General features: G+C 41.5%; 2 protein-coding genes across 3 annotated transcripts in view; one reads left to right on the top strand and one right to left on the bottom strand.

Moving 5' to 3' along the window:
- Window positions 1-24,919, top strand: part of FRMD3 (FERM domain containing 3) — a 335,672-nt gene that overhangs the window by 116,098 nt on the left and 194,655 nt on the right. The window contains exons 2-3 of the mRNA XM_075828480.1: window positions 19,403-19,507; window positions 23,379-23,421. Coding sequence (XP_075684595.1) covers window positions 19,403-19,507; window positions 23,379-23,421 — 148 coding nt within the window. The remainder of the gene's footprint in view (window positions 1-19,402; window positions 19,508-23,378; window positions 23,422-24,919) is intronic.
- Window positions 1-24,919, bottom strand: part of IDNK (IDNK gluconokinase) — a 358,457-nt gene that overhangs the window by 193,661 nt on the left and 139,877 nt on the right. The gene's annotated exons all lie outside the window — the stretch shown is intronic.

The following is a 24,919-nucleotide window of genomic DNA, read 5'->3' as shown; positions in this document are numbered from 1 at the left end:
CTCCCTGTTGCTTGATCATCGTCTGATCGTTGCCCTGTTTACACATAAATGACACATAAATCTGTCTGGAGGTTTACAGCAGTATCAGCAGGGGTGGGTGTATCACCACGGGGCATGTACATCTGAACAGAGGAGGCTCCATGGACGCAATGCCTCCTGGACCCTGGATGACACAACACTTGAAATTAAATAGTCAGTTATACAAGTGTCCAATAGAAATTTACATATTTCATGAGAATGATTGGTTGTTCTTACATACTCCTAAAATTAATGATGCATAAAGGAGATGATGAAAATAATGCTGAACACGTCTGTAACAATGAGGCAATCAGTAAAGAAACTAGCTTACCTATTGAGTTTACTAGCGGTTATCAGAGAGATACCATGAAACCTAATGAACCATCTGACAAACCATGTCTTATGTTCCAGGATCCATTACTTGTTTTCATGGATCTGAGTTACATCACATATTCATTTATTTATTTATTTTTACCTCCAAGCAAAGTATAAGTCAGTTCAGTTTGAAGTCAATTGAGTAGCAGATCAATAAAAAATGAATTAGTCTTTTGTCATTATCTTTGCATGCAGTGCAGTAATTCCGGTCATTATCCTGTTATTGGAGCAGTCAGCAGTAGGAAATACAGCACTCAGTAATAGATTTCACAAGTCTGCTGACCCATTACCATGTATGTTTGCACCATTCAGTTTGAGTTTTATGTCTAGCATGAAACATTTTAGAAGGAAAAACAGTGAGTAGGCTATTTTTTTTATTTTTTTTTAATGAGATCAGTCAAACATTTGAAATGTTTATATATAGAAAAAAATATATATATTTTTTGCCATATAATGGCAGTAAGGTATATTCTTTCCTTCACCCCCATACTGACACTGTGCTGCAACTATCCCGAGATGATGCATCTATTAAAAGTACATTAACTTAGTTGACAGTCTCTCAAAATAGATACTTTTCATTGCTAAATCAGTTGTGTAACCTATTACTTTGTACAAATTTATGATTATGGCCATTCCGTGTCTTATTTCATCCTGAATAAATGGCATATTGTGGAAATGTGATGATCTTAGGGCAGCACAGATACATTTCAGATAGCTATTGGCGAAACGATCATTCAGCTGACTGCTATTCATTCCAACCCCCCCCCCCCCATACACGTGCACGTTCGGCTCGGCCGAACAAGCATGCATTCTCGATAGGGAGAAGGGAGAAAACTGCTGCCATACTCCCTCCTATGGCAGTGGCTTATCTCCTTGAAAACAAAAGGATCTATCGTCGGAGGAGAGTTGGGACACCGCCATGCACATTAGGCCGTGTTCACATCACGTTTTAGCGTGTACGTTGGGAAAATCCCTGTGTACATGCTAAACGCGTCCATAGAGCTACATTAGCCTGACGGAGTCCAAAAGAGTGTCCCTTTGGCCTCTGTTGGTCTGGTATATGTAGGTATACCTTTTATATGGAGTATGGAATAATGTAGTATACTACGCTATTACATCCTGAGGGATCCCGCAAAAAAACAACGTATACCGTGCGTTATACATTTTGTTTTTTTTACATGGTAGCTTATGTGTGCCACTGTATGGCATCCGTCACAGGTATACGTTTTTTAATTGTTATTGTATTTCTTGTCCTATGCAATAGTCTGGGGAATGGCTCTCACCTCTTTTCTAACTCATATACTAGTCCTTCTCAATGAATTAGAATATCATCAAAAAGTTAATTTATTTCAGTAATTCAATTCAAAAAGTGAAACTCCTATATTATATAGATTCATTACACACAGAGTGATCTATTTCCAGCATTTTTTTCTTTTAATGTTGATGATTATGACTGACAGTTAATGAATACCCAAAATTTAGTATCTCAGAAAATTAGAATATTATATAAGCCCAATTTCAAAAAATCATTTTTAATACTGTAATGTTGGCCTACTGAAAAGTATGTACAGTATATGCACTCAATACTTGGTCGGGGCTCCTTTTGTATGAATTACTGCATCGATGCGGCGTGGCATGGAGGCGATCAGCCTGTGGCACTGCTGATGGGTTATGGAAGCCCAGGTTGCTTTGATAGCGGCCTTCAGCTCGTCTGCATTGTTGGGTCTGGTGTCTCATCTTCCTCTTGATAATACCCCATAGATTCTCTGTGGGGTTTAGGTCAGGCGAGTTTGCTGGCCCATCAAGTACAGTGATACTGTGGTTATTACACCAGGTATTGGTACTTTTGGCAGTGTGGGCAGGTGTCAAGTCCTGCTGGAAAATGAAATCAGCAACTCCATAAAGCTTGTCAGCAGAGGGAAGCATGAAGTGCTCTAAAATTTCCTGGTAGACGGCTGCGTTGACTCTGGACTTGATATAAGACAGTCGCGTCAGGGGATTCCCTGGGCTCTGCACTTAAAGTAGCGCTGTGCCCAGGGATTTCGGGCGACGCATCCTACTTTATGCCTTTACAGTGGGATACGTCGGTGCCTTAAGACAGAGGTCTACGTCGGGCTCCTCCCAACCTATACCTTCGACGGAAGTGAAAAACGTAATGTGAACAGGCCCTTAGATGGTCGGCTGGTCCCGCCAAAATGAGCTGGTTCGGCCGACATACATCTAATGTATTTGGCCACCTTTAGTGGTTAGCACTCTTGTCTTGCAGCACTGCGGCCCTGGGTTAGAATTTGACAAAGAAAAACATCTACATGGAGTTTGTATGTTCTCCCCGTGTTTGTGTGGGTTTCCTCCCACACTCTAAAAACATACAGATAGGGAATTCAGATTGTGAGCCCCTTTTGGGACAATGAAATGACAACTTCTGTATAGCCCTAAGGAATAAGTTGAAGCTATATAAATGAAATAAATAATTAATAATATAATCTTGTGATGTGCTGGTGATGTTTCCTCATAGAACACAAGACATGGCTTTAACCCCTTAATGACCGGGCCATTTTGCACGTTAATGACCAAGGATTATTTTTTGTTTTTTCACGGTCGCATTCCAAGAGTCGTAACTTTTTTTTTATTCCGTCGACATCGCCGTATAAGGGCTTGTTTTTTGCGGGACGAGTTGTATTTTGTAATTGTACAATTTTTAGATGCTTACAATATATTGATTAACTTTTATTAACTTTATTTTAGGAGTATTGAAAATAAGCAGCTATTCCAGCATTAATTTTCACGTTATAAATTTACGCCGTTTACTATGCAGCGTAAATAACATGTTAACTTTATTCTATGGGTCGGCACGATTACGGGGATACCAAATATGTAAAGGTTTTATATGTTTTTTTCTACGTTTGCACAATAAAAAGCCTTTTAGAAAAAATGTACTTGTTTTTGAAACGCCGCATTCCACGAGCCGTATTTTTTTTATTTTTCCGTCGATGTGTCCGTATGGGGGCTTGATTTTTGCGGGACAATGTGTAGTTTTCATTAGTACTATTTTGGGGTACATAGGACTTATAGATCAACTTTTATTTTACTTTTTATGGGGGGAATGGGAGAAAAGAGAGAATTTTGCGGTTTATTTTTCGCGCTTTTTTTGGACGCCGTTCATCCTGCGGTTTAATTAATGTGTTCATTTTATTGGTCAAGTTGTTACGATCGCGGGGATACCATATATGTGTATGTGTGATTTGTTTTGACACTTTTACTAAATAAAACCACTTTTTGGGCAAAAAAAGTAGTTTTATTTGACTTTGACTGTAATTATAATTTTTTTTTTTCACAAAACTTTATTTAACTGATTGACATTTTTTTTTTCAAGTCCCACCAGGGGACTTCACTATGCGATCTACTGATCGCATATATAATGCTTTGGTATACTTAGTATACCAAAGCATTATTGCCTGTCAGTGTGAAACTGACAGGCAACCTATTAGGTCATGCCTCCGGCATCGCCTAACAGGCAGATGCTGAAGACAGACCTGGGGGTCTTTGTTAGACCCCCGGCTGTCATGGAAACCCGACGGCGACCCGCGATTTGTTTGCGGGGGCGCCGATCAGGTGACAGAGGGAGCTCCCTCCCTCTGTCAAACACATTAGATGCCGCTGTCACTATGGACATCGGCATTTAATGGGTTAAACTGCCGGAATCGGAGCGCGCTTCGATTCCGGTAGTTGCAGCAGGAGCCAGGCTGTGTATAACAGCCGTGCTCCTGCCGCTGATCGCGTGGGTACAGTGACAGTACCCGCGCCATCACAGGACGGATATATCCGTCCTCCTGCGCGAACTAGTAGCTGCTGAGGACGGATATATCCGTCCTTCGGCGTTAAGGAGTTAACCAAGGATCAAGATCGACTTAAAGGGATATTCCGAGATCTAAAAAATATTTTCAATAATAGTCTTCCAGGTTTTTTATCAGCTATAAATAAAGCCCCATAAATACATTTTTGTTAATTTTCGTTTTCTTTCCGTGCTGTAAACGTTCACTGTTTACACCCTGCACTTTGTTTACAAGCCTCCGTTCCTTCTATGACAATTTCCGATCCACTCCCAGCCCACATTGCTTTTCTCCTAGCATGCCATGCGCAGGGAGCAAGGTCGGCCAAACACGCTGAGAGCACAGGAGTTGGCATGCGTGGTAAACACTGTAAGGCTGAGTTCACACGACCTATTTTCAGACGTAAACGAGGCGTTTTAAGCCTCGATTTATGTCTGAAAATACGGCTCCTATACGTCGCCAAACATCTGTCCATTGATTTGAATTGCCGACGTACTGTGCCGACGACCTGTCATTTACACGTCGCTCTCAAACGACGACACGTAAAAAAGAAGGCTCGTCAAAAGAAGTGCAATACACTTCTTGAAACGTAATTTGACCCGTTTTTCATTGATTCCAATGAAGAACAGCTCCAAATTACGTCCGTAAATGCAGTTATCGTGTGCTCGTACCCTTAGTGTAGCAACCACGCATGCTCAGACACCGGAGAAAGAGTATCCGGTCCACTCCTTCCCTCACTGTACAGTGACGTCAGGAATTAAGTTACCTTACATTGATTTGGTCGGAAAATTAAAGTGAAGGATCATGTACGAGGCAGTGCAGGAACTACAGATTTTGTATTGGAGATGCATCACGTGACCGGTGCTGGAATCGCGTGTTATAAAATGCAATCAAAACATAAGTATATTACAGTTTACATCATTTTTATATGTGCAGTGAAATAGAAATTAGTTAATTGGTTCCGGAAGACCCCTTTAAAGGACAAAAATATGTTTTACCGCTTATTGCACAAGATTAAACCTTTGCCTGTTTAATGACACTTTGACACTGACCATATACACCTCCCCATAAATAGGTACACTCGACCGACAATCAGGGGAATAGTCAAGAGGCCACTATAACACATCTATTTGTGAAAAAAAAATCTGCAGAATCTGCAGGATCCTCAGGATAATCATGCAGATTTTGCAGCTGATTTCACTCTTTACAGTCAATGGGTGAAAGTCGGGACAAATCCGCAGCCAGCTCTTCATGATATTTTTCCGCTGCATGTGGATAGGGTTTTCTGAATATGGTCTTATCCCCCTAGGAAAATGACTTGCTGTTTAGCTGAGCTGATGTTGCATCATTTGCTGGTATCAGTCATGGTTTTAGTTCCAGAAGCAGTTTAGAGAATGTGTTGCTTTGATGTGTCATATTGTAATAATAATAGAAAGAGGCATTCCATGTCGTCTTGGCGTGAGTTTTTTTTTTTTTTTTGTTGCATACAAAGTATAGAGACCTAAAGCCAATGGGGATCTTAAGAAAAGGCATCATAGTTAAAGAGTTGTCCAGTTTTTATTTGTTTTATTTATTGTACAGCAGGAAATCATACAATGTTCTAATATATATGTTTTTGCAATTCTACTCACATACCTTTCTTAGAACAGTGCAATAGCCTCTGTCTTTAAAAAAAAATAAAAAAAAATGATATAGCCCACATTTTAGTCCATAGGATAACTGATGGATTAAGCAATGCGTCAGTCATGTGACCCCCCCCCCACCCACACATCATGTGACCATTGGCATTCTGCTTACACTGTTACGTGTCTAACATGTTAACATACACTACCGTTCAAAAGTTTAGGGTCACTTAGAAATGTCCTTATTTTTGCAAGAAAAACACAGTTTTTTTTCAATGAAGATAACATTAAATTAATCAGAAATACACTCTATACATTGTTAATGTGCTAAATGACTATTCTAGCTGCAAACGTCTGGTTTTTAATGCAATATCTACATAGGTGTGGCCCATTTCCAGCAACCATCACTCCAGTGTTCTAATGGTACATTGTGTTTGCTAACTGTGTTAGAAGGCTAATGGATGATTAGAAAACACTTGAAAACCGTTGTGCAATTATGTTAGCACCGCTGTAAACAGTTTTGCTGTTTAGAGGAGCTATAAAACTGACCTTCCTTTGAGCTAGTTGAGAATCTGGAGCATTACATTTGTGGGTTCGATTAAACTCTCAAAATGGCTAGAAAAAGAGAGCTTTCATGTGAAACTCGACAGTCTATTCTTGTTCTTAGAAATGAAGGCTATTCCATGCGAGAAATTGCCAAGAAACGGAAGATTTCCTCAATGGTGTGTGCTACTCCCTTCAGAGGACAGCACAAACAGGCTCTAACCAGAGTAGAAAGAGAAGTGGGAGGCCTCGCTGCACAACTGAGCAACAAGACAAGTACATTAGAGTCTCTAGTTTGAGAAATAGACGCCTCACAGGTCCTCAACTGGCAGCTTCATTAAATAGTACCCGCAAAACGCCAGTGTCAACGTCTACAGTGAAGAGGCGACTCCGGGATGCTGGCCTTCAGGGCAGAGTGGCAAAGAAAAAGCCATATCTGAGACTGGCTAATAAAAGGAAAAGATTAATATGGGCAAAAGCACACAGACATTGGATAGAGGAAGATTGGAAAAAAGTGTTATGGACAGACGAATCGAAGTTTGAGGTGTTTGGATCACACAGAAGAACATTTGTGAGACGCAGAACAACTGAAAAGATGCTGGAAGAGTGCCTGACGCCATCTGTCAAGCATGGTGGAGGTAATGTGATGGTCTGGGGTTGCTTTGGTGCTGGTAAAGTGGGAGATTTGTACAAGGTAAAAGGGATTTTGAATAAGGAAGGCTATCACTCCATTTTGCAACGCCATGCCATACCCTGTGGACAGTGCTTGATTGGAGCCAATTTCATCCTACAACAGGACAATGACCCAAAGCACACCTCCAAATTATGCAAGAACTATTTAGGGAAGAAGCAGGCAGCTGGTATTCTATCTGTAATGGAGTGGCCAGCGCAGTCACCAGATCTCAACCCCATAGAGCTGTTGTGGGAACAGCTTGACCGTATGGTACGTAAGAAGTGCCCATCAAGCCAATCCAACTTGTGGGAGGGGCTTCTGGAAGCATGGGGTGAAATTTCTCCCAATTACCTCAGCAAATTAACAGCTAGAATGCCAAAGGTCTGCAATGCCGTAATTGCTGCAAATGGAGCATTCTTTGACGAAAGCAAAGTTTGAAGGAGAAAATTATTATTTGAAATAAAAATCATTATTTCTAACCTTGTTAATGTCTTGACTATATTTTCTAGTCATTTTGCAACTCATTTGATAAATATAAGTGTGAGTTTTCATGGAAAACACAAAATTGTCTGGGTGACCCCAAACTTTTGAACGGTAGTATACCTCCCAACTTTCAAGTATCGCAAAGAGGGACAACCGATGCAGCACGACAATTTTTTTCCCCTTTAAGCCACGACTCTAACCCTGCCCAATCCCCACCCATGCACTTAGCGGACGCCATACAGTATAATTCCAAATACTGCCTCCATACAGTATAATGCCGCCTTAGATGCCCACATACAGTATAATTCTGCCTTTACTGTCCCTAGTGCCAGTGCCCACATAGTGCCACAGTGCCCATGTAGATAGTGCCACACACAGTGCCCATGTAGATATCACCACAGTGTTCCCCATAGATAGTGCCCATATAGTGCCACAGTGCCCATGTAGATCGTGCTCCACCCCCTTGAATATAGCACTAACACCCTGTAGATAGCTCTACCCCCCCTGTAGACAGTGCCACCACTCCCTAGGAGCGGCATCCTCAGCCAGAGTATTGGCCACGCCGTGGCCGGGGATTCCGCTCCAGGAGGAGCCCCTGATGTCACTGTACATATATGGAAAGAGAGTGTGAGCAGCACAGCAGAACAAAAGAAGCTTCCAGGTCCCAGATGGGTGCCGACCTCCTGGGATCTGACTTTTAAATCCCACAATGTCCAAACAAGAAGTAGAAAAGAGAGACAGCACTCCAAACAGAAGTCGTTAGAAAAGTGGATTTACTCTCCCATCAGTGCAGTAAACAGTGCAACATTTCAGCTGCTCAAGCATTGAGCAGCTGAAACGTTGCACTGTTTACTGCACTGATGGGAGAATAAATCCACTTTTCTGACAACATCTGTTTGGAGTGCTGCCTCTTTTTTCTACTTCTTGACTGTACATTTATGGACAGTGACATCAGGGGCTCCCTCTTGGAGTGGAATGTCCAGCCAGAGTGTCGGCAACGCTCTGGCCAGGGATTCCGCTCCAGGAGTAGCCCTTGTCGTCACTGTCCATACATGGATAGTGACACCAGGGGCTCTGCCAGGAGCGGAATACCCGGCCAAAGCGTCAGCAACGCTCTGGCCGGAGATTTTGTTTCAAGAGGGAGTTACCTGACATCACTGTTCATTCGACTGTGAAGAGACTGGGACTTATTGTACTGATAAGAAAGGTAATAATTTCTAATACATGTATATTAGAAAACTATATAATTTCCTATTCTTTAAATAAACAAAATAAAAAAAATATGTTGACAACTTCTTTAAAGGGTTTTTTCCTACCTTATAATTCACTATGACAAAATTCTACAGTTGTGTCTGTTAAAACTTGTTTTTCAATCCTCTCTTAGTAAGATTGTATCTAAAAAAAAAAAAAGGATTGATGATTGAGCTAATACGCTCGTTGTTATATTTAAATTAATTACATTATGTACTTACGTAATTACTTCAAATGAAACTAATTAGATTTGTACTTGGTTAAATGTGGATTTGTTCAATTAAATAGATGCCGATGAGTGCTACTTTTGTCTGCTACCATGGGACTTGATCATTTTCCTAGATCACCTCTGAGTAGAAGAGTATGAATTTGTTGGAATAAAGAGCAGTCACATAGGTTTAATAGGATTATTCAGGTTCAGAATTTTTTTTCTAATGAATGAAAAGGAGATAAATTAGCAGAAGAAGCGGTACTCCCCTATCCTTTCCCTTAGGGATTCAGCGCTGATGCCCCAGTGGCACTCACGGTGATTGTTTACATACACGTGTTGGTAATTTATCTAAAGTTCAGCAATCAGCAAAAAAAATTCTGAACCCAGAAAAAAACCCTATCGAAATCGAAATTCAGCGCAGATAAGTTGCGTCATCTTGAACATTTTCTCTTTTTTTTTCGTTTCTTTTTTTTCCCGGCTTCAACTGTATCTGCGTCCTCAGACCCAGATACAGTCGAATCCATTGGTAGAGTAGGAAGCCGTCAGCTCCCTGTTCCACTATTCACGATTTAACGCTGGCCACTCAGGGCTCGGCGCAGACAGTGACGTCATCACGTGATCGGCTCTAGTATCGGCTCTGCTCCAGGACTCTTTGGAATTCCCTGACATCGCTGTCCATATATGGACAGTGTTGTCGGGGTCTTCCCCAGAGTGGAGTCCCGGGAAGAGCGCGAGTATCGGCTCTGCTCCGGGACTCTGTGGAATCCCCTGACATCGCTGTCCACATATGGACAGCGATGTCTAGAGCTTCCCCAGAGCTGGACAGTGATGTCAGGAGCACAGCTGGAGTCACAGTAGGAGCGCTAGCAGCGCTCTGCCCGGGACTCCAGCTCTGGGGCTGCCCCTGACATTTCTGTCCATATATGAACAGTGATGTCAGGAGCAGAGCTGGAATCCCAGGCAAAGTGCTAGAAGCGGCTCTGCTCCGGGACTCCAAATATGTACACTGATATTAGGGGCTTCCCCAGAGTTCCGGAGCAGAGCCTATACTAGTGCTCTGCTCTGGGACCCCGGGTCTGGGGTTGCCCTTGACAGCACATTCCGGTCCAGGAGGATCACCCGACGTCACTGTATATGGACTGTGACATCAGGGGCTCCTCCAGCAGAGGAATCCCTGGTCAAAGTGTCGGCAATACTCTGGCTGGGGATTCCACTCCTAGAGGGAGCCCCAATGGAGCTATCTACTGGGTGTGTGTGTGGCACTACCTACAAGAGGTGTGTGTGGCATTATCTACAGAGGGCACTGTGGCAGCATCTACAGTGGGCACTGTGGCAGCATCTACAGGGGGCACTGTGGCAGTATCTACAGAGGGCACTGTGGAATTATCTACAGGGCACTGTGGGTGTGGCAGTATCTACAGAGGACACTGGCATTATCTAGGGGTGTGTGGCATTATCTACAGATGGCACTGTGGCAGTATCTACAGAGGGCACTGTGGCATTATCCACAGAGGGCACTGTGGCAGTATCTACTGAGGGGACTGTGGCACTATCTAAAAAGGGGCTGCCCAATCTTAAAATTTGTGTGTCTGTTAAACGCTGCCAACTGTGCCGCCGGACTGTATTTAGCGACTGGAAAACTGGATTGTTGAAGTAAGCATGTGGAGAAAACGATCAAATTTCCGTTAAGTTTAAACCTAGCGGTATTGTTATAGTATGTAATATTATAGTAGTGTAGTATTGTTATAGTAATGTAGTATTATTATAGTAATGTAATGTTATAGTAGATCAAATAACTAATTGATTAACAATAACTTTGTATTGTATCAAATTTGAAAGTAATGCGGCTCGTCAACTTCACATTTTATCTATATGTGGCCCACTTATCCGGCCGAATTTGAGACCCCTGCTCTAGAGGGAGCCCCAATGTCGCTATCTACAGGGGGACGACGACATTCTATTGTGTGGGGGCAGCTATGGTGGCATTGTACTGGTTGTGGAGGGCAGCTATGGGGCATTATACTGTGTGGGGCCATTATACTGGGTGTGGGGGCAGCTTTACATTCATAATACATTTAAAGAGGATCTGTCTGCTGTTCTGACATGACTGCTTTAGAAAATGATTTCTCCTTGAAATAACAACGCTGCAGCACCTTTTTTTTTTTTTTTAACTCTGCATTGTACTGTTTCTCTGTTATTCCTCCTGGATAAATTGACAACTGGGTGTTACCATTCCTATTGTCAATGGGGTGTTTCCCTACACAGTTTGACATTGTCCTATCAGTGCTGAAAAGATGTGTAGGAACACACCCTATTGATAAGGGGAATGGTTACTCCTAGTTGTCAATTTATTCATAAATTTCCAGGAGTAATAACAGAGAAATGGCAAACACAAAGTTTGAAGAAAATATAGTTCTGCATTGTTATTTTCTGAAGAGTACAAGTATTTAGTAAGGCCTCATGCACACGATCGTAGCCATGTGCACGACTGTGATTTTCGGGTCGGACGGCCGCGGAGTGTCACCCGCAGTTAGCCCGCAAATCGCGGGCCATGCACATGGCCGCGTGCATTCATTTCTATGATCTTGGACTGCAAAACACGGCCGTAATAAAACTTGTCCGTACTTTTTGCGGCCCAGGCTCCTGGGCCATGCCCTACGGACCATGGAAACCATGGTCGTGTGCATGGGCCCATTGAAATGAATGGGGCCGCAATTCACCCGCAGATTTGCGGGTGAATTGCGGCCGCAAAAATACGTTCGTGTGCATAAGGCCTAAAGTAGACATGTCAGGAGAGATGACAGGTCCTCTTTATTATTTGGGGAGATTTTGACCAGGTCTACAACAAGCATTGCAAGCTTTTCCAGTATGTCTCCTATCTTAAAATGCTGTAGCAAATAAACTGAATTAAGCTCCTCTTTAATCCATTTAAAAAAAAGTTCCTAGCCATGGTTTCTATAGTATTTCCACTGATCACATAATTTTATGGAGCCTACAAAATCATCGTTGTCCCCGTGTAAACAGGGGATGTCCTGTCGACAATGATGCAAACTGATGGGGACCAAACGTTTGTTAATACAGAACGCCCCCATACAGAAAGCATCGGCCTGTGTTAAAGAGCCTGTAAATGAGCGCCGATCGACTTGTTATATGGTCGATCGGCGCTTGTTTTGGGCCGGTATATGCCAGTGTAAACCAGTCTGTAAACAGTTGTGGTCAACTTAACAAATTGTGGGGCATCAATTGCGGCATCGAACTCCATCAAAGAGCCACATCACATTCAAGGTGTTAAGGGGTAGGCACACACAATTTTTTCTTCACAACTGTATTTATAGCCATTATTTTCTCCATATATATTTTATTTACCATGGGGCACCCATAACAGAAGAAAAAAAGAGTAGCTCTATTGTTCTTTTACGGTTGGACAGATTGTTATACTGGGGAAGGCAGCTTTATCATATGAATTTGCCCTGGGTACCATTTGAACATTATCGTTCTAAAGTTTTATCTTCTTACATAAAGAATCTCACATTTTGGAAACTTTTAGAATTACTTTCCCCCTTATGTATACTGAGGGTATTGCAGAATATTAATTAAAGGAACACTAAAACTTGTAATGAATGATAAAATTAAACAGGAAAGATGGCTAGTGGGGATGAGGCTTCAGTAAGAAGGTGGGTTTAGAATGCTTGGCCTCCTCTTGAAGATGAAGCAGTGGGTGTGGGCGATTTTGGCCGGAGTGGCAGAGTATGAATGTGTATGGCAACATATGGACTCTCCCGCAACGGCAGATATTGTAGGAGAGAATGGTCGGGCATGTTGAATTTCAAAATGCCTGATTCTGTTTGTTAGTAGATAAGCTGCTGTCAGAGGAGTCTTGTTGCAGATACACTTAAAATCTGGCAAGGTACAAAACACATTATGGATATACATTTCTTTAATTGACTGCTACTGTTACTTGCAAATATTTGTTTTAGTAATTGTAAGTTATAATGTAAAGCTGTCATAGAGGGAAATGGAAAAGAAATAGCATACAGGTTATTTTGTTCATATATTGCCTCCAAGCCAGGGATGCCCTCAAATGGATTTAAGAATTATACCACATTTCATCACTCAAAGTAAGTCAATGTTTACTGGAGAACTGTTGGAGATTTTTAATTGACTGCAAAATCTTGTAAACACAGGACAGGAGAAAACAAACAGCAAAATCCTGTTAATTCACTCACCATATGCTTGTACGTGCTTAAGGGATTTGTGAGACGAGTTGAGCTGTACATTATATGCGAACCATTAATCAGTCAGCAGATCAGATGGACTCATGTCAGAAACATTTTATTACTTGTACATCCATGTTTTATTTTTAGTTAGAAAGCCTTCGGCTATGTTCACACAGAGCGGATACGCTGCGTAAGGGCATGACCACACGTGGCGGATTTCCTCCGCAACTGTCCGCATCAATGCCGCACAGAATCTGCGTTTCAGATTCTGCTGCGGATCTGCACAAAATGTGCAGTAAATTGATGCGGACTAGCTGCTGCGGACTGCGGTAAAAGTACTTCCCTTCTCCCTATCAGTGCAGGATAGAGAGAAGGGACAGCACTTTCCCTTGTGAAAGTCAAAGAAATTCATACTTACCGCCCGTTGTCTTGGTGACGCGTCCCTCCTTCGGCATCCAGCCCGATCTCCCTAGATGACGCGGCAGTCCATGTGACCGCTGCAGCCTGTTATTAGCCTGTGATTGGCTGCAGCCGTCACTTAGACTGAAACGTCATCCTGGGAGGCCGGACTGGAGACAGAAGCAGGGAGTTCTCGGTAAGTATGAACTTCATTTTTTTTTACAGATACATGTATATTGGGATCGGTAGTCACTGTCCCGGGTGCAGAAACAGTTACTGCCGATCGCTTAACTCTTTCAGCACCCTGGACAGTGACTATTTACTGACGTCTCCTAGCAACGCTCCCGTCATTACGGGAGCCCCATTGACTTCCTCAGTCTGGCTGTAGACCTAGAAATACATAGGTCCAGCCAGAATGAAGAAATGTCAAGTTAAAAAAGCAAGACGGATCCGCAGCACACATAACATGTGCATGACAGCTGCGGACTTCATTGCGGAAATTAGAATCTCCATTGAAGTCAATGGAGAAATTCCGCCATGAGTCCGCCACTGCTCCGCAACAGACAGAGCATGCTGCGGACACCAAATTCCGCTCCGCAGCCTATGCTCCGCAGCGGAATTTATGCCTCGTCTAAACGAACACTGCTAAATTAAAGTGTAAGTCAATGGACAAACGGCTCCGCTGCGGATTAACGCTGCGGAGTGTCCGCAGCGGAATTTAAGTGAAATTCCGCCACGTGTGAATCCAGCCTAAAAGTACACAGAGTATCCGCCCTGGCGTCCGCAGGGAATTCCGGCTGAAAAACCGCACCAAATTGGGGTGCAGATTTTCGGCCACAATGTCTGCTGCGGAAAACCGCACATAAAAAAATCCATTTGATAATTACGCAGCCATGGCGACGTGTCCCTCTGCCGTCCTTCAGGCTGGCCTCCTGGGCTGATGTTTTATCCGATGTGACCGCTGCAGCCTGTGATTGGCTGTAGCAGTCACACGGGATGAAACCTCATCCCAGGAGGCCAGTCTAGATGAAGATACACAGAATTCTCAGTAAATATAAGTTGCGTTTTTTGCAGCGGAATCGCAATATCTGCTATTTGTTGCGTGTTTTACCTCCCCATTGAATTCAAAGGGGAAAACCCACAACAGAAAAGCAGCGGTTATGCAAATTCAATTGACATGCTGTGGATTAAAAAATACACACCGCAGGTCAATTTCTGAGCTTTTTTTTCCCGCTCTGCATTTACGCAGTGCGTGGATGAGATTTGTTCACATCTCATCCACTCTGCTGCAACTGTATTAGGCTGGGTTCACACGAGCGTGGCGTTTTTGCGCACACAAAAACGCGGCGTTTTGCGTGCGCAAAAGCCACTTAACAGCTCCGTGTGTCATCAGCATATGATGCGCGGCTGCGTGATTTTCGCGCAGCCGCGATCATTATGACACTCCGTTTGGATGTTTGTAAACAGAAAAGCACGTGGTTCTTTTCTGTTTTCATTCATCCTTTTGACAGCTGTTGCGCGAATCACGCAGTTCGCACGGAAGAGCTTCCGTGCGGCATGCGTTGTTTTCACGCACCCATTGACTTCAATGGTGCGTGATTCGCGCAAAACGCCCAAAGAACGGACATGTCGTAACTTTTTTTAAGCGCACTCACGCTGAGTAAAAATCACGGACATGTCTGCACGGCCCCATAGACTAATATAGGTCCGTGCAACGCGCGTGCAAATCACGCGCGTTGCACGGACGTTTTTCCCGTTCGTCTGAATAAAGCCTAATGCTGCGGATTTTCCGCAACTAAATCCATTGCCGAAAATCCGCAGTATTTACGCCACGTGTGAACTTACCCTTATGGTTTTAGAATAAACACTAGAAATGTGATAGATATATGTTACAACTTTCACAAATCAGTAAAATTCACTAGATAACCATTATCATGAAAAGATATAAAAGAATGGCTAACAATATAAAAGTGAATTTTGGAATTAGTTACTCATAAGGGGTACTTATGGTACTTGTTTTCCTTGTAGTGATGCAGCAAATTGTAGGGAGTCATTAAGGAAATGTTTCATGGTAAAAGTATGCAAATTGCTCTCCTTGCATACTTTCCCAGGTAGCATTGCCTCCCTGACTTTTGCTGCCTCAAATGGCATCTTACACAGCTTATTCAGAACCATACTCTGTACTGGTGAGGACCAACGACTTCAAAAACAGTGATGTTTACGTGTCATGTTCCAAGGCTTCTGGGATTGGGCGTTGACTTACAAGGTTTCTTCCATCTATAGCGCCGTGGCCGCTGGTCTCACTCACCCCAGCGGCCGCCAGCCTCATTGTTCTCTGCACCGGCGTCTCCCTGCTCTGGGACGCACTCTGCTCTCTCCACCACTCTGTGCCCGTAGAGTGCGCGCACACGCTCTTCCCCATTCTTAAAGGGCCAGCACGCGCACCAGGAATATTCACCCCAACCTATCCCAGCACATGCTGGACTTTAAAAGGAACTCTGCCCACTTCCTCATTGCCTGAGCAATGTTGTGTCTTACCGAGTGTTTGTCTGCAAAGGTTCCCTAGCTATATCCTGCATAACGCGTCCAATATCCGTGTCCAGTGTCCTTGCCAAGTCCAGCGTCCGAGACGATTGCATTATCCGTGTCCGGTGTCCTTGCCAAGTTCAGTGTCCACGACGCCTGCACTATCCGTGTCCAGGCCACGTTAAGTGTCTGAGACGACTTCACTATCCATGTCCTGTATCCTAGACAAGTCCTGTTGTCCCGCATAAGCCAGCTTCCGATAGACCGGCAGAAGCCAGCTTCCGATAGTCCGGCAGAAGTTACCTAAACACTTTTATTGACTCTCATTTGGTCAGCTTCTTCTCCACTATGGCGGAAGGACACCTTCCGGAGGAGGAGAGCTATTGTGCATGTTTTCCGAGTGATTACTTCTGGTGAGTATTCCTTTTTATGTGCTTTTTTCCCCTAGAAATTAATGTGGTCAGGAGCAGACAAAAAGAAGCATAGGGCTCCATAGCAACCCAATTCCCACTGAGAACTCAATTTTTAGGTCCATAATTCTGTGCTAATTCATTTAATAAAAAAAACTGTATTTGGGAGCTTTGTTTTTCTGACTTGATAAATTATATCATTCTGGCTACACACAACCACCACTAGGGAAAACTAGTATTAACCTCAATAAACAGCAAACAGGGGAAGCAGTACAGTGCTGACCCCCTTCCCACTACAGGTCCTGTCGCAGTGGCATGCCTTACCTCTGTGTTAGATATGCCAATGAATATGGTTGCTGCACCCGTTGGGTAATGATTAGTTTACATTTTAGATGTTTTATTGTGATTGTTTGTCTAAAATTGTGACAACATTTTTATGGTATGGCTTTGGTTTCTTACGGATTGATCACAAGATTGCAGACCTTACACTTTGTTATTTAACTCTATAACAAAAAGATAGAAATTAAATGATCATCCTTTTGGGTGCCTCATGTATATTTGGTTTTGATTCAATAAATCCCAGGGTACTCTCTTATTAATTTGTAGCGTAAAAAGTAGGATCTACTTGTATATTAGTGTCAGATAACCTGCTGGAGTTCAGTGTGTTCAGTGTTGTTTTAGATTGGCTGGCATGGCTAAAAATAATAAAAATCAATAACCATAAATGTATAAAACACCTTCACCGCACATGATCTTCTGAGTTTTGAGACTGGAAGAAATCGAACTGCTTGACTTGGATTAAAATGACAGTTCTCATTTAATTTGGCCATACAGCTTTAGGAAACTCAAGGTTGCACAACAAGTTTAGAAATACCTTGACTATTGGCTGATTAAATTCTTGCCATTAATTATCATGAAACACTTGAAGTGTAACGCAGCTGACAAATGTAGTGACAAATATTAGATCTCTCAGCCTTCATCATATTTTCAGTGGTCAAACATAGAGTGATGGCAACATAAAAGCAAAAATGGCAATTACACTCCAACAATACTAAGACAGCTACAACAAATTGCCACCTAAACCCATACACAAAATTAGGGTACAGTCACACATGGCAGATTTTGTTGCAGAAATTTATGTGAATGAAAATCGTTTATCTGAATAGAACTTTCAGAAATCCATTTGCTTGCTGCAGAAACAACCCCATTCAGATAAATGGAACTGATTTTTAACCACAAAAAAATCTGAGACTGCCCTCTTAGAAGGTACACTGCCCAAAAATGCCAATGAACAATGCCAAACGCTAGGGAATATCACACCAAGCGACCCTAAGGCCTGATTCACACAAGCTTATTTTACGTCCTTCTTACGGATGTTAAAACAATGTACACGGATGCCACACGGAACTGCAAGGCAAGAAAAACTTTTTTTATGCGTGCAAAACAGACACATGTGTGTGAATTTAGCCTAATAAAGGATACAATAAACTTAAAACAGTAAGTATGTTTGTGTTACTGAATTATATTGACATAACTACGTGGTTCACAGAAACCATCTTCATTGTAACACATTTTTGACCAGATGTATTGGACTAAAAGAAAGCTGACACCTGGAAAGAAGAGGCTAATTGACAGAGATAATTGAAATGACTTGTAATAAATGAGAAAAGGGTGGAGGAAGGAAATGAAAAGCAGGAATAGGATCTCCCTAAACAAGTGGAAAGCTGGGTTTGTGCAATAGTGTGGAAATTTGAGAGCAGCCTACCACTATTTGGTAAAATAACTGGGTCTCCACAGATTGCACTATGTCACTATTGAACAGAAGGACTGGTGAAGCTCACTACGCCATTACCTCAACTTGCACCTTCTTTGCTATACGAGGTGAAGTTGGCCACTGGTTTTGAGTGCAGGAGAGGGGATTCTAAGGTGAAAAGAATATATTTGTTACTTAGAAAAAATATGTATCTTCTGCAGGCCCTTTCCCATTCTCTGTCAGAGGGTTTATTTTAATTTCATAAATTCTATCCCTTCCAAAGGTTTTTTTTTTTAGACAAAAACAAAACGACAATATTAATAATATCAGATAAATTCAAATATGGGAATCAGGTCTGTAAACTACAGTTAGGGCTATCTTGTATTGTATGTTGTATTTGTTGTGTTTTAGAGTTTTACTGTATTTTGCACGAAAATGTACAGTGCCACAGAGGATATAATAAAAATAATAATAATAAAAAAATCCGATCTTGAAAAATGTGTAGCTCTATTTCTTTGAAATATTGTACTGAAATGTATATTTGGTAGAGTATAAATTGAATAAATGTAAAGGAGTTGAAGGTTTTTTTTTCACTAAAATAAGTGATAACATTTCTTTAGGATATCGATGGTGTTTTGACTGCTGGGACCCCCATGATCCCTAAGGTGAAGGGACCACAATGCGGCTCATTTACTGATATTATCTGCACCGCAACGATCCTAGCACATTCACTTGAATGAAGTTGTGTTTCTGTTGTCTGCTCAGCGGGAGGCTGGATGTCCTGCTGAGCAAGAGCAGTGCCAAAAGGACTAATGTCCCTTTATTCTGCGGATCGGTGGGGGTCTCAGAGGTTGGATCCCCATCAAACATAATATTGTAACATATGCTAGAGATATGCCGAATAACCCTTTAATGTGAAGAATTATGTAGGTTATAAAGGGTAAATTGTTGAACTTCAATAATAATCTTGTGTATATAAGGTAAAAAATGTACCTTTAATGAGAAATAGCTTGACGAAAGTATTTACATGGCTGGGGTGCTAGGCTCGGATCTTAGTCTTATACCTAATAAGAACTTTTTTTTTTATCCAGAAAGAGACCAAAGGACAGTTCCTCATTGACCATATCTGCAATCACTACAGCTTGTTGGAGAAGGACTACTTTGGTATCCGCTATGTTGACCCAGAAAAGCAAAGAGTATGTATTTCCATTTGTGTATACATTCTTTTCAGAAATGTAAAGGACAATTAAATGCATCAAAGAAAATCAAACGCATAGCAAGTAGACATAAAGTCCCCTCCTTTTCAATGAACTCTTCAATACTGTTAGATATTGCATTCTGTTCCTCAGGAGCTGGGTCAAGATGTGCTTGTGTAGGACAAGCCCTTTAGCATAGTAGTATAGTGAGTGTGCATGGAGATCCAATGTGTGGGAAAGCAACAGCCAAAACATATTATTGGACAGAAGGACTCCATAATGAACCATTGCAAATACTATATTGTTTAGAATAGCATAGGGGAGGAATGCAACTTGTTACCTATAGGGACCTTAACATGGTATTATGTCATTGCATAACACAACATTTCCCGATAGATAACATGTGTTTTATGAGGTCACCCAAGAACAGCAGACCTGAGACATATCTTTGAAAAAGTTGCGTTAGGAATAAATTGCAAACATTTTGTAAATTCACTACGCAGTGACTACAGTACACTGTGTAGGGTATTTCCAAAACTTCTGCAAGAGGGCATGTCTATTTATTTGATGGTGTATTGAACTTGTTGTCTTAGATTAAAAAAAAAGTTTTATTACCTTACTTTATTGCATGCACATGATACCTTGCTTAGCTTCACGATTATTGCAGTAGCGCAGCAAACAAATATCAAAACCAGTGCCCTAGCAGTCATCATGTTTTACTGAAGAATTTTGCTTTGAAGGTTAAGCTCTTGTACTGATCTAAGAGCTTGGAGTTGAATGCCCTTTATTACTCTTGAAAAAAAAGGAAACTGGGTGTCTTCATCTTTATAATGACACTAATACTTCTATGTTGTAACTTTTTTTGATGTCCGCTTTCTAAAGTGAGAAAACACCTTCACATCAGTGAAAGTACAATTTAGTAACAAGATTTTATCATCAGCACTATTATAAATTCTGAAGAGAGATTATTGTATGCGACTGCTCAAAATATTTGAAAACTCCTGTGATGAAAAAACTGTAATAAGAAATATGAAACATTTACATTGATGAACCAATTTCGCATAACATCTATGATGGCAAAATATTACTATACATCATTAAGATTTTTTCTGTTTATAAATTTATCTATTTAAAAATTGATATTATTTACATTGGTGACAAGCCAAAGACTCTTTTTCTCCTATAAAGCAGTAGTTCACCTCTAATGTTGGCAATTACATTTCTCCAATTTGATCCTGCTTAATTTTACTTTTTTGATGCTTTTTGGTTTCCCTCAAAATAGCAGCACCAGGGGTGTCTGTCAATGTTTTTCTTGTTTTTGTGTTGTGGTATTGCAGCAGAAACGCAATATGACCGCAACGTAGGAACACAGTTTTAAAAATAAATCTCAAGTGTGTTGTCTTGTACAGTTTGGAACTTTGTGATAAAGCTCAACCTTCGTTGCTCAACCTGAATGGTAAATAATCCTAAAATTAAAATATTGAATACTTATAAACCATTGGCGTTCGCCCAAAAAACAATGCGTCCACACAGATTGCAAAACAGAACTCAATACCTATAGAAGACTGTGAAGACAGCTAGTATATCCAGAAAATAAGCGACACATAGCACTGATTACGTACCATGACAATAAAAAATAACCTTTATTATATTGCACATAACAGCATATTGGCCATCACAAAAATAAAAACAATAATACACACAATTTAAAAGGAGAGTGTGGAGAAACAACGTAAATAGTCCCAGTTATATGTTACCATAGTATAAACATCATGTGATGTGGTATAGTACAGAAATCTCTCCAAAAGGATATATCATAAGCCAAATAATTAAACTCAAGAACAGAGAAGATTCTAGATGTAATATACACCTGGCCAGAAAGCACAAAATGGGCTAAGAAAACTGCACAAACCCGTGGATTGCATGATGGACCAAAAAACGAAAGATCTCCACACAGACCGCAAAACGCCGCGTTTTTTGCGTGCGCAAAACGCCCACGCTCGTGTAAATCAGGCCTTAACGTAAGGCTTTAGCTTCAGATGTAGCAACAGCAAAAAACATTCATTTGCAAGCATTTAGGGTTCCATCTGAATATGTCATCTAACCGCCAATCCACATTAGGGTTAGGCTTGTGTAACCATGGTAAACCTGATACAACAGCTGCTGACAAAAGGATTTTTTTTAATTCTGTTTGCAACATGCCTATGGAAAGAGATAACTCTGGAGTGACATAATCAATTATGATTTGTAACAGGTGGATATTATCCACTGCCAATATATGAATCACATTCTGCAAAGGCATAAGGATACATTAACTTTTTAAGCACATTGAAAATATTTGCAACAGCACTTCAATCACATAGCGTACTGCACACGGATACAATAGTCAGAAAATTCAGAGCACTAAAGCATTAAATGGCCTGGTTCCCCATAGTTAAAACATACAGTCACAACCTACATTAAGGTTTGGCGTGCACCAAAATTTGAGACTTGTTTTACGGCAGAAAACTGGCGTAAATCTGATATATTTCCCCCAAATTATTTTTTTTTACTTTGCTCTAAAATATTAATATAATCTATTCAGTCCCTTGTGCTGATAGAAAGTCACATAAAAAAACTAATGACATTTTATTTATAGTGACATATTTACACGTATAGTACAATGGATGTACAGGGTCATGCCGGATAAGATTGCACTTATATGGTTAAGAATAAAAGAACATTAAAGTGTAGCTAAATGTTTGACAAACTTCTGACATTTCATAGTGACATGTCATAAGTTTGGATTGGTGGGGGTCCGAGAACGGAGACCCCCACCAATCGCTAGAACGAAGCAGCTGAAGCGCTCGTGTGAGCGCTCAGCTGCTTCGTGTCTGTTCGGCTTTTTCCGGAAAGCCGTTGTATCGGAGTACGGGCTCACGAAACGGCTGAGAGCTCACCCGAGCGATTCAGCTGATTCGTTCTAGCGATTGGGGGGTCTCAGTGATCAGACCCCCACCAATCCAAACTTCTGACATGTCACTATGCCATGTCAGAAGTTTGTCAAACGTTTAGCTACACTTTAACAGTTAAAAAGGAAATATAAAGCAGCTATTCACTTTGATTATTGCTTGAAAAACTACATGACACTCAGGCTGGGTTCACACGACCTATTTTCAGACGTAAACGAGGCGTATTATGCCTCGTTTTACGTCTGAAAATAGGGCTACAATACGTCGGCAAACATCTGCCCATTCATTTGAATGGGTTTGCCGACGTACTGTGCAGACGACCTGTTATTTACGCGTCGTCGTTTGACAGCTGTCAAACGACGACTCGTAAAAATACAGCCTCGTCAAAAGAAGTGCAGGACACTTCTTTGGACGTTTTTGGAGCTGTTTTCTCATAGACTCCAATGAAAACAGCTCCAAAAACGGACGTAAAAAACGCCGCAAAAACGCCGCGAAAAATGCGAGTTGGTCAAAAAACGTCTGAAAAGCAGGGTCTGTTTTCCCTTGAAAACAGCTCTGGATTTTCAGACGTTTTTGGTCACTACGTGTGCACATACCCTCACACTGCATAAAAATACAAAGGCCTATTTTATGGCAAAATATTTATGTGTTTCTATTTCTGTGTCTTGTTTCACTAATTTTTCTTTTTTCTCTGACTGTACAGTGAAACACTGTAATTGCATTTTTACAATTGCACATATAAAATGATTAAAAAAATATATAAAGTTTAACTATTGTTGTAATATTTGTTATATTGAATATACATTTTTAGATTTCATATTGCTGTTTGTCCCTTTACAAGGATTGTGTCTTCATAGTGCGCATTTGTTACTATTATAGGATTCACACCTACATCACTGACTTCTGCTTTCTCTTTTTAGCACTGGCTTGATCCCAATAAACCCATTTCCAAGCAAATGAAATGTAAGTGTTCAAATCCTGGTGGCCTCTTTCATATACTTCTACTATATTTACCATGTTATTTTTATACTAATGATTATCTCCATGAGTGTGTGCTTTCCAAATAATGACTGTATCTAAAAATACAAGGGGATCTGTAAACAATTGTGAATAAGCTGTAGTACAAGGCCTGCAATATGGTTATATCCATTTTGTGATGGACAGCTCTTGTATAGAACAAACTAGTATTCCATCAAATGCATAGTTATTGCTCTATGTTGAGCAACATGTAGGTTTGAATATTTCTACTTGTATTTGCAGTGGTAGATATGCTCAAAAGCATGTGCAGATAATTATTTTACTTCTGAACCAAAAATATGCGAAACGTTCCCTTTTCATTCACACATCTTAAAGAAGTCCACCACATAAATTTCTGTTTACTAAAATCAGATTAGTATGGCAATTATACAGAAAAGTGTGGTACCGCCAAGCATCCTTTCTCTATCACTCCCTTGGCAACTTGGCCTTGTGCTGAAGACTTGAGTAGTCTCTGACAGACTGGTTGCTAAGGATGTGCTGCCTGACAATCCCATTTAAAAGGTTGTAGCTGTAAGGGCATGACCAGACGTGGCGGAACTGCTCTGGAATTCCGCTGCGCACAGTCCGCAGCGTACACGTTTCTCCATTGCTTTCCACAGCTTTTTAGTTGGGTTCGTTTACATGTTGCGGACAATTCCGCTGCGGAGCATAGGTTGCGGTGCGGAATTTGGTGTCCGCAGCATACACTGACTGTTGCAGACGTGTAGCGGACTTGTTGCGGACTCATTGCGGAATTTCTCCATTGACTTCAATAGAGAGTCAAAATTCTGCAATGAAGTCCGCAGATGTTATGTGTGCTGCGGAGCGTATTGGTTTTACTAACATGACATTTCTTCATTCTGGCTGGACCTATGTATTTCTAGGTCTACAGCCAGACTGAGGAAGTCAATGGGGCTCCCGTAATTACGGGTGACTACGTATGTGCACCCGTAATTACGGGAGCGTTGCTAGGCGACGTCAGTAAATAGTCACTGTCCAGGGTGCTGAATGAGTTAAACGATCGGCAGTAACTGTTTCAGCACCCTGGACAGTGACTTCCGAACACAATATACATCAACCTGCAAAAAAAAATAGAAGTTCATACTTACCGAGAACTCCCTGCTTCTTCCTCCAGTCCGGCCTTCCGGGATGACGTTTCAGTCTTCATAGGCTTGAGTCTATGGAGGTATCCGTGAAAACGAACGAAAATATGACGTGTTCTATTTTTCAACTACATGTGTCCGTCACAAGGACGTATACTACGGTCGTCTGAATTCGGCCTAAGGGTATGCCCAGACGTGGCGGAGTTCTGCATACACTGTCCGCATCCTCTCCAATGGACAAGGTACTGGAGGGAGCCTTGTACCATCCTGCTGTCCACAATCTTGGCTACCTCGAATTCTACCCCATCCGGAGTGAGAACAGGGACCGGAGGTTTCCTCGA

The sequence above is a fragment of the Rhinoderma darwinii genome, chromosome 1, assembly GCF_050947455.1.
Source record: "Rhinoderma darwinii isolate aRhiDar2 chromosome 1, aRhiDar2.hap1, whole genome shotgun sequence".
NCBI lineage: Eukaryota > Metazoa > Chordata > Amphibia > Anura > Rhinodermatidae > Rhinoderma > Rhinoderma darwinii.
This window is presented reverse-complemented; position numbering and strand designations above follow the sequence as displayed.